General features: G+C 39.4%; 1 protein-coding gene across 1 annotated transcript; it reads left to right on the top strand.

Annotated features, from left to right (window-relative positions):
* The first annotated feature begins 1,027 nt into the window (after nt 1-1,027).
* LOC137184649 (amphoterin-induced protein 3) lies at nt 1,028-8,068 on the top strand. Its single transcript, XM_067592513.1, has 2 exons — nt 1,028-1,614; nt 1,978-8,068. The coding sequence occupies exon 2, from the start codon at nt 2,026-2,028 to the stop codon at nt 3,406-3,408; it is 1,383 nt and encodes a 460-aa protein (XP_067448614.1). The 5' UTR covers nt 1,028-1,614; nt 1,978-2,025; the 3' UTR covers nt 3,409-8,068.
* The last annotated feature ends 3,085 nt before the right edge of the window (nt 8,069-11,153 follow it).

Here is an 11,153-nt window from a genome sequence, read left to right as displayed (position 1 = left end):
TGGGGGTAGCAATGAGGAGGTGGCTGCTGGGAGGCAAAGCTAATTCACTGTGACAGAAATCAGAGCTGTCAGGACCACCATGACCAAGCATCATGGACAGCATATATCCAGTCAAACCCACAGCTGAGGGGAAGGAGGGATGTCGGGGGCTCAGAAAGAAAGGAAGGGATGTACTGCATAAGACACTTAGAGAGAAAGGGAAAGAGCAAGTGTGTGTGTGTGTTTGTGTGTGTGTGTGTAGTCCAGGTATTCCTCATGTTGTGGGGACGCAAATCTGTTTACACAGTCATGTTATGGGGACTCGCCTCCTTTAAAGGGACAAAAAGCAAGTCCCCTTAGTGTAAATCACTAATTTTAGGGTGAAATTGGTCATTTTAGAATTATGTTGAGGTTAGGGTAAGGGTTAGGGTTAGGCAAGTAGTAGTTGTGGTTAAGGTTAGGATAAGTCTCCAGGAAATGAATGTAAGTCAACGTAATGTCCTCTGAAGTAATGGAAACATGTCTGTGTGTGTGTGAGTGTGTATGTGTGCGTGTGCATGTGCGTGTGCGTGTGTGTGCAGGGCAGGTGGCAGGTAAAATCTAGCCACTCAAAACCACTAAAATAGAAACGACAAGGTACGTAGGTAAGAAGAGACCTTCAGAGTCAGAAAGACTTTCAACACAGCAGCTGACAAAATACACAGAGAGATCAAGAGGGATGGACAGGATTTGCAAAATTCGAGAACTCACAGAAACAGGTGTATTTACAACTATAAGTAAACCAACATCCAGACAGAGTCACAAAAAAAGAAAAAAAAGTCCACCAGGCATAGCTAAATTTCAGTCCTCTGGGATTATTCGCAAAAGGTTACCGGATAACACATGTAATATTCATGAGGAAATCTCCAAGGGTCTGCTAATCTGTTAGTACGCAAAATGCTGAAAGTTTAATGAAATGGAATATTAATAGAATATTGTGAGAAAACTGATATTGTTGAGATAGAGAGAGGAAGAAAGAGAGATAGTGAGAGGGAAGGGCAGCCACCAGCATCAATACTTAATGATGAGAGAGGGAGACACAAGGCTGGTCTCTAAATGACACAGAGGAGGAGGAGGAGGGGATTGTTGGAGATTAAGAGAGCTCTGTGCTGTTTGTTATACACTGCAAAGCACTGCAGGATGTTTGTAGAGAGGCAGTCTCATTTGGGACGAAGAGAGAGCCAGTGGGGGGACCTTTAACTTGGCTGAGGAGAAAGGCGAGAACAGTGCATTGTTCCTCAAGCGCATTGGGACGAGGATCTGAGAGGTAGATAGGGATTAGAGAGCAATGTTTTGGGTATTCATTGCTTGGATACAACTTCGAAAGAGAGAAAAAGCAAAGTAAAGTTGGGGTCTCATGTCGCTAAGCAGTTTACTTTGGATTTGTGGTTCGAGAGTGGTTTTTAATTTTTTCGGAGGGGGGGAATGGGATTAACTGAGTGAGCAAAAATTGCTCACTTGTCTGGAAGTGGTATGAACTTTTCCCCTTTGTTGCCTTTAAATTCATACAGCAGCAGGAAAACTGTTTGAACTGATCTTCGATAATGTTCGACTTTAAGTCATCTGATACCAACTGAGAAGAAACTTCTTTTTAAGGTAAAGTATTGCTCTCTGTGCATATGACTTTTAGATTGTTGCATCACCCTAGATTATCACAATGTGTTTAAAAATTCTCTACTGAGTGGACGATGATTACTTCTTAGAAATGTTCCAAGATAGTCTGAGGAGTCTTTGTAATACAACAGCTGAATTATAAGGTTTTTCTAGGGCAAAATAAATTTGTAGCTACTCCATTTGAACCATTTTTTATCTTCTACCATTGATACTAAGGGCTACTGTATGATATTAACCTTGTAGTAGTCAAATTATACTTTTGAACAGCAAAGCAGCAGATGGGTCAGAAAAGAATAGCTTTTTTTAATGTATCGTGCTGTTTCTCATTTGACTTTCTCTATCCAGGGAGTGCCGGAGGGATTAGAAACCTTGAAGGATCAGACTTCCAGAAACATGACTAGTGGATTGTATCCAGGCCCTCTCCTGGCACTGCTCTGTCTCCTCCACAGCTCTGAGGAGTCCTGCCCGTCCATGTGCCTCTGTACATCTGACACAGTGAGCTGCAGCTCCAGTGGTCTGTCCAAGATACCTCTATCACTGCCCTCCTTCTCTGCCACCCTCGACCTCAGTCACAACCATCTGTCCTGGCTGGGTCCCGGCAGCTTCAACACGATGCCCAGACTGGAAAACCTCCAGATGTCCCACAATCAGCTCAACGCCTTGGGCCAGGGGGTGTTTCACAACGCCTCCGGGCTCAGGTACCTTGACCTGTCTTCCAACAAGCTGCAAGTGGTGGAGCAGCACTATTTCCACGGGCTGTGGAGGCTGGAGGAACTCCTCCTTTTCAACAATAAGATCACACAGGTGGAGGCCGGAACGCTGGGCGGTCTGAGCAGCTTAAAAAAGGCGTATTTCAGCCTCAACCAGATCACACACTTCCCGTTTTTCTCAATCCAAGACCACAGTCATCCTTTTCTGACCATGCTGGACCTCTCATCCAACCGTATGAGTCGTTTGCCCTGGGAGGATGTGAAAGCCTTGCCTGGGTTGGTGCAGCGGGGGCTTTATCTCCATAACAACTCTCTGATCTGCGACTGCTCCATGTACAGTGTATTCTGGCACTGGGATCTGAGGGGTTATGACTCACTGAAGGATTTCACGGATGAGCACACTTGCAGCCTCTATGGGGACCCACGAGCCTCAATCCGGTTCCTGCGACACACCCGCTTTTTCCAAAACTGCACTGTGGAGAAAGCCGTCTCGCTGCCCGTGACCGTGCTCCTCTCCAGGGTGTTAGTTTCAGAGGGAGAGACAGTGCGTCTAGACTGCCAAACATCCCTGAGCAGCACAGACCTCTCATTTACATGGCTCTCCCCTAGCAAGGGATACATCACACAGGCCAGCATAAATGACACTCTAATTAGTCTGTTTCCTAATGGTACCTTGGAGATCCAAGAAGTTAAGGTCAATGACTCAGGTCTGTACGTGTGCACAGCTGTGGATTTTAAACAGGGGTTGAATGCAACCAGAGAAGTGAACGTGACAGTCCTGCAGCCTGTAGCAGAGTCTTTCAACACGGGCTACACAACATTGCTCGGATGTGTGGTGACCATGGTCCTCATCCTCATGTACCTCTACCTGACTCCATGTCGCTGCAGCTGCTGTAAACAGCCCAAACCTCCAGTCATCCCCATTGCAACTTATGACCCCAACACCCTATCCTCTGTTTTTTCCCCCTCCTTAAGAGACCATCCCAAAATCCAAACTAATAGGCATGTAGCATTCATGGAGCCGATGGTAGGTGAAGTAGAAACAGAATGGACACCTGAGAGTTGATGCTAAACAGAGATTTTTCTTTTTCCTTTTTTTGGGGGGGGCACAAACAGGAGACCACTGGACTAACCAAAAACTGCTTTCTCAGGAATTAGCAGTGAGATGCCGTGAAGGAAAAAAAGAACATCATTTCTCTTTCCTGACTGCCGGCTGCAGTTAAAAGGCCTCGTGAACTAAAAAAGCAATATCTTCTGCTCCAGTTCTGCTCTTCTCTGTCATCTGACCCAATAGTCCAAATGAAAGTTTCAACTTTGGTTTATTACCCTTGGTGTACTGACATTGCTAAATCACAGTAGGGCCATTATCAGCCCTAAAAATCAGCTAATAACGTCTGTGTGTACTCAGGTAGAGCACTAGGGGTGAAAATGTCTCGCAGGATCAAAGAATGAATCTGGCTCACTTTTCACAGAAAGTGTTTAACAAGGATTAAAAACCCTGGAAAAACCCTGAGTTTATGACTGTAATGGAGTGCAGGAAGTAAGTCAGCCTTGGTATCTTGGTTGAGTTGAGGTGCTCCATAATTAGTGTGGTAAAAATAGGTACTAGCTGAAGGTAATTTCAAGTATACAGACTATATCTCTTAATATGTAACTTGTTCATGAGGAACCTAAAACTCTATCCAGCTCCTGAAAACTTCTGTTCCCCATGTTCCTAATAAATGATGCAGCCCCTCTAGATCAGTTGCCTTCCCTGCTGATAGAACTGTAAACAAATCCATTGCTATATTAAAAAAAGATGAATTAAGGTACAGTGAGAAAAGCAATGAATGTTTATGTGGAGAAGCCATCGCTTTCAGCAAGCATTTAAAAATCTTATCTCACAGAGAACAGTGGTGCATGCTGCAGTGATCTATCATACATATACATATCTCATATAAACCTGTTGCATTAATCTGGCTGCAGAAAACAATGACTCTCCATCTGCGCTCTGGTTATCAGGCAAATAGTGAAGTACAGAAATCAGGAGTGTCAGCAAACCAAAAACAAACAGCAATTGGACTGTTCTTCAAAGAAAGCACCTCTTTGATCAAACACAGCAGAGCACTTTGAACGCTGCTGAAGAAACACAACCCCAAAATTTGAACTGAAGTGACAAATACTTCAAGCAGCTCAGATGCAAAACCCCGAGGGGGGCATTACTTTGTGTAGCTTTGTGTTTTTTTTTAATTCAGTGGAACACGCTTCAAATGACAGAATTACACACTGCAACAACAGAGATGAATGATGTTGTAGAAGGACATGAATGCACTGCTGTGAAAGAAAATAAGTGTGTGATGAGAACATTAAGTCGATGACATGAAAGACCAAAGAGAGCACATGGGTGGTTTGGGAGGAAAGGAACAAACAGCAGTGTCAAAAGAAACAAATCAGTTTCTTTAAGTCCGAGCATCCACAACATTTTTAGATTGTAGTTTAATCTTAAAGCAAATACTGGGTGGAACGAAGGATTGCATCGAGATTGAATAGGATTAGATGTAATCCTTCATATAATGTGAAAGAGAAGTTGTCAGTAACCGCATATCTCACAAAGGAGAGCATATCTTTAGGGGAGGGGAGTTTGATTATTTCCAAATCCTTAATTAAAACTTGACTCCGTGCAAGTCTGAGGAGACTAATATTGTTGTGAATGTGGATCCACAGATAGAAAAGGTGGAAATCTGAAATCAAATGGGCAACCGTGCAGGAAACTGGGACAGAACGCTGAGTTTCATCACTGTTAATACACTCAGGGATTAAGCAAAAATCCGTAAGACTAAAAGAGCACTGTATTGTAATGCATTACTCCATTTAATCACACTACAATGGACTAGTTATATTTAGGTAGGCTTAAATTTAAAATGTTTTCATGATGGTAAGAAACATTTAAATTCCTGAGCATTATGTAACAAGCGGCTATGTGCCCGTGTGATGTAACAGCTCGTATCCGAGTCTGTCATGACCCGTTGTTTTTCAGAGAAGTACGAGAGACATTACATGGTGTGATGAGTTAGGGTTAGGTTTTAGGAGATTACCACAAGGATAAAAACCAGGTGCTTTGTCAATTTCAGTAGTTTTAAATCCCTCTAATCTGGTCCTGCTCTCTGACACAGCATACACACAGCTGAGTTGGGATTTATTGTTTCTGATATTATTAGCAGACGGGTTAAACATAGGCCTAGAGGACATGATGTGAGCATTTCATGGCTTTATCACAGAGAGTCCGTAGCTGACTGGTTATGTAAGCGAGCTGCTGATTTAGGAATCAACCTCAGTGTAGGCAACGTGTCAGTGTAAGGATGAGTCTATCCCGCTATTTATTTTAACCTCGTGACAGCAAGTACTTAACTGACAATGAAAGGCCTCATTTAAAAAAAAAAATAGAGATATGAAAAGCACATCAACATAAACAATAATTTAAATTGTTATTGTGCTCAGTTAATATAATAAGAGCTACAGACAGATTTAGTTTCCTGAAATCAGGATAATATACCCTTTCATTTTTAATATACCGTTTCATTTAATATTTACAAATTAATACATAGTCCTGATGATAAAAACTGATTTTATCAATAAGTGTTTTTCTATCAGCAATGAGATCCTACATGAACATGAAATTTTCTGCCAAAGTTAGAACAGTTTTGATTATTTTGCATGAGGATTTTTTGCATTTGTGTTTTTGTCTGTGCTCTTCTCACTGGTTTTAGGTTTTATTAGCTTATTGCAGATATACTGGTATCTATGTATATGACGGCTAATAAGTAACATAATAATGTAAAATATTTCAGCTGTAAAATGTCTCGCTAAATATGTAATCTTGGTCACAGTTCTTAAAAAAAATCTAGATGATCAAGATTTTTTGTTAGTGTTATGTGTTTATATAAACAAAAATTACCTAATTATCACCCAGTATACAATTATCTGATTTTCTTAACTCCCATATATCTCTATCAGTATCAGCCTTTAAAAATCCACTATCAGTATTGATTGTTACCTTATGTCCCCATGAAGCAAATAAGCAGTACTCAATTAGTTTAGACTATGGAATTTCTAAAAATAATAGTGAAAAAATGGCATTCATAATTTCTCGGAGGCCACTATGATGTCTTCAAATTGCTTGTTTCGTCTGACTAACAGTCCAAAATGTTTTCAATTTACTGTGTGGGGGGAAAAAAACAGCAAATCTTCACATTTAATAAATTGGAACCAAATATTTGACCTTTTTTGCTTGAAAAATGACAAATGATTAATAGATTATCAAACTAGTTAGTATTTACTATCATTAGATTTTTTATTATTAATCATGAATGTTCAAGGTTATAGAGAAATACCTATAATCTGAAACCAAGTTTTCAAGGGCTTTAAGATTACAGTAGAATTTCTAATCAACACTGAAAGGTATAAGTCTGTATGGCTCAGTCTGTCTGCTCTCTATAAATTATCCTGAACAGCTCTAACAAATGACCCAGTTGTAAAGGAAAGATGCTTGAAAAGATGCCCTCCTCCAAAGCAAAACACTCCATCAGGCTTCAATTAAAGCATGCACTTCCCTTTCCAGATTAATTGTTTTCTCTAGTTCGCCTAGGCTCCAAGGGATTTGAAATCATCTTATTCAAGAATCTAATTACTTTGGAAGGGGAGTTTTTTTCTGAATAGTACAAGTTGAATTGCCTTCACTCGTGGAGCGCTGTATTGACTGTCTACGGGGGCTATTACTGAACCGTCAAAACAGTCATCAGGCAGAAGTGGAGGCATCCAGCTGTGGCAGATACATGCGCATCTCTTAGACACTGCGACACCCACATACACAGGCACAGCGGAGGCCAAATATCAACAAGCCGAATACAACTCTTATTTCATTCTAATTGGACACTTTACTTGGAGTATGCGCTCAAGAAACACACACAGCATTCGTTCCAACTGGCTGTACTGTACATCTTTTTTAGGAGGTAGGTGGTTGTTTCCCAAAAAAGACTAAAATAAATGTGGACTGCTGCATTTTAGACAACAGACTGTTTATCATACCTCTGCACTGAATATGAGTGTTTGCCCTGTTCTGGGTTTAAACATCAGCTCTGTGTTTGCAAAGCAGTAAAAAGCAGCTGGATGTCCAACATGTCACACAGGATTCTGGTCTCAGTCAGAGCACTGCAGGGATATTGAATGCCTCATTAATCAAATATATGGATCTATCACATTTCACTGCAAACAGGCAAATTGTACACTGTGGTCTAAACCATTCAGCCGGTTGGCTCACAGTCTCTTTGGTTTCATTCTGTGCTTCAGTGACTAGAATGTAGTTGGATATTATAAGATTTGACAAGCACAATGACTCAAAGTATTTTAGGTTTTATATTGTTGCTCATAACCGTTTTTCTACAACATCCTCTTGTCTTTTTATCTTCCTCAGTGTTCACTTTGTGTCGTTTCTTCCACTGGCTTTATTGTATCATGTGATAATAGTGTTTCCCTTGTTATTTTCTGTCACACTTGTCCACTAAAAGACAATAGTGAACTTTGATGAAATATAGATTTATTATTTCCATTAAAAAAAAACCTTTGCTGTCACAGATGGTATGGGTTGCCAATCTACAATGTCTTACAGTGTCTGCAATACTCAGTAGTGTACTTTATGGTACTACTTTTATGAAGTTACTTGTATTTCTAATATTCATAGTGATAAAGGTGGCTGACTACGCCTCATAAAACATTATTGGACTTGATTCTTTTCCTGTAGGAATACCAGCACTTTCACTGTTTGTGTGTCTAAACACACCACAAAGTTTTGCCCCTATAGGGTCTTTAAGTGAGCTATCTTTAAGCTAGATTACATTTTACTGGTTTGGCCCCATTCAGAGGCAATTTTGCTCATTGGCTGCTAACAACAGTGGAGACTGAAGGGTTTCCATAATCTGAGGTGTTGAGGCTCAAAACAAGAGAAGTGGTACTCAGTTACACTCATTCAAGAGCAAAGCTACGTTTCATTCTGGCCGAAAGCCCTAATTCCTGCATAGACACCTCTGCAGGTAACACCTGCACCCAGGAAACCCCACAGGTCACTGAGATCCCATTTGACCAACTCTAGATATGTCCACAAAGGGAATATGTTTTTTTTTACTTTTACTTCCTGTATGCCCTAACCCAATGAATTTGATTAGATTTTTTAGAGAAGGGAAACAAATGTGAAAGAGGCTGCTCATAATCAGTGGATGAAATTCTCAGATCCTTTACTTAAGTGAAGGTATCAATAGAACAAAGTAGTAGTAGTAGAGTACTGGTTCTGCAGAAAAATACCCCCTATGAGCGATGTATTAATTATGACATTATTAGATTGTTAATACAGATGCATGAATGAATAAGCAGCATTTTGCTGTTGTAGCTGGCTGAGGTGTGTCCAGTTTTAACTATTTTATACAGTTCAGTACTTTAGTCTGGGGTGTGGTGAGATGATTAATTGGGCAGAAGAAGTAAAAACTGTGAAGTATTTGAAAATTTTACCTTTTGAGGCTGTAAACAGTTATTTAAATGAAACCATCGAAGACATTTAGAAAGGGAAATGTCTCTTTGATGGAAATAACAACTCATAGATGGAGCTGCAATAATTAGTTTTTCAACAGACAATTAACCAGAAACTCTATTTATATTTTATTTACTTGTTGCAGCTTCTCAGATGTGAGGATTTAAAGCTTCTGTGTGTCATACATGGTAGTAAAATGAATATGTTTGTATTTTGGACAGTAGATGAGACATAACAAGACATCTGAGAAATTATAACAAGCATTTTTCTTTATTTTCTGACATTTCAAAGACAGATTGATTTATTGAGAAAATAATAAGCAGACTAATCAATCATGAAAATTATTGTTATTTGCAGCCCTAGTCATAGACATCTAAAACATGACAAAGGGCCCCAACCAGACACTGTTCTTTAAGTAGTGTATTTTATAAGTTTATCATATAATTTTTTCATGTAAAATATACCACTGTCAAATAAATATATCGGAGTAAAAATACAATATGAAATGTAGTGGAGTTGAAGTATAAAGCAGCATTGAATGGTAATGCTAACGTTAAGTATGCTATAAATCAAGAACTTCAACATTGTACCTGAGTACAATACTATAGTAAATGTACTTGGTTTCCATTTTATCACCCTACCATGGTTCCCCTCAGCTCTACAAAGCTTCTTTCAAGTAATTGTTTTGGTTTTATGGCTTGAAACTTTACCATTTGGTTTACTCCTACTGTTCTTATCAACCTCAATTCCAGTTTTCAGGTAAAATATCAGTTAATTCAGGTTTAATTCAAGCTATGACTTTAAGCAACAAATTATACAGTATATTCATTTTCTTGATGGAAAGGCCCTAGATGTTTATTCCTTGATTGCATTTTTACACAATATTGAAATAAAATACACTATATGCACTGATACATATGATAATTAGACTACTTCCTTATCATTATAGACATTTTTGTCCCCATATGTTATGTATATTCAGTTAATTAGTATTTTTGGATATTTTTCATGGTATTTGTTATTTTGATATTTTGAGTTCTGTCAGTTATATACAGTAATTAAATAAATTATACTTTCCCCTCCATTATTAACATCTCTGAGGTGCCCTTAACTCCTCCAGTAACCAAGTTAAGGTGTAAATGTAACTGTGTGGGGTTTGCAATTAGGATGTAACTTAAAAAAAACAAAAAAAACATTCTTGCTCAGTAAGTCTCTCCTGGATAAATAAGGGCTTGTGTGATGGGTCTTGGCTGCAAAATGATTTAATTGGAGTGGGGGGATACTTCCAAATTTACCATGGTGTGTTTATTATTGCACAACTGGAATATGGGGCTCTGGGGATGAAGTGTAAACCTATTTTCCACATTAAAAGGAAACAGCGCCCTCTGGTGTTTCTCTTCACCAGATACTCCACTGAGTTGATGAAACAACATAGTAAACCCACACAGCGAGGACATCAACCCTCCTAATGATCGCTTCACTGGTGAGGGTTAAAAGGCCACAGGCACTGCATGGAGTCTCAAAGGATTTCAAGTGCTGCTTTTCCTCCAAACTACTTTCTACACTGCTGGAGAGTATAGATTTAACTGATCACTGTCATGCTCAGAAAACCAAGGGTGTCATAATAGGGGGGGAGTGGGACTGTCTACCCAGGGCCCCCCATGAAGGGAGGGCCCCTTGAAAAGCCTGGAATGAAAAGTTTGCAATTTTTTATTTCTAAGTAATTAGTGTCATAACTAACTTGAAACTGGCTGAACAAATCAGTCTAGAGACTGAACTTTGTATCAAAAAAAATTATATATATATAGTGGAGGCTCTCTGAGGGCCATCTCACTCTTTACAAAAGGCACAAAGTGGTTTAGTCCACTCCTGCTCCTCTATAAATCATGGATGTATTATAAGAGCTCTTATAATACATGCATGCTATAAAAGCAGCTAATCCTGCTGATACTGGAGCACCGAACTGCATTGTGATTGTCATGTCTTTCCCCAAGACATGACAAGTGTACCAAAAAAGAAAAGTAAGAAAGGAAAGAGAAAGAAGGTAAACTGAGGGAAAACAACTGCTGACTAACACAGTTTAAGAATGATTTAAGCTAATATCAGCAGCTGTTTAGATTGAAGGCAGTCAGCCATGATTTTAGCTTGGAGCATATTTGCATTGTATAACATAAATTAATCTGTATCATAAATTAATCAGCAGCATCATAGCTTCAATTTCATATGACATTAGCATTTATCAACATAACCTAGCA

The sequence above is a fragment of the Thunnus thynnus genome, chromosome 6 (assembly GCF_963924715.1).
Source record: "Thunnus thynnus chromosome 6, fThuThy2.1, whole genome shotgun sequence".
Lineage (NCBI taxonomy): Eukaryota > Metazoa > Chordata > Actinopteri > Scombriformes > Scombridae > Thunnus > Thunnus thynnus.
This window is presented reverse-complemented; position numbering and strand designations above follow the sequence as displayed.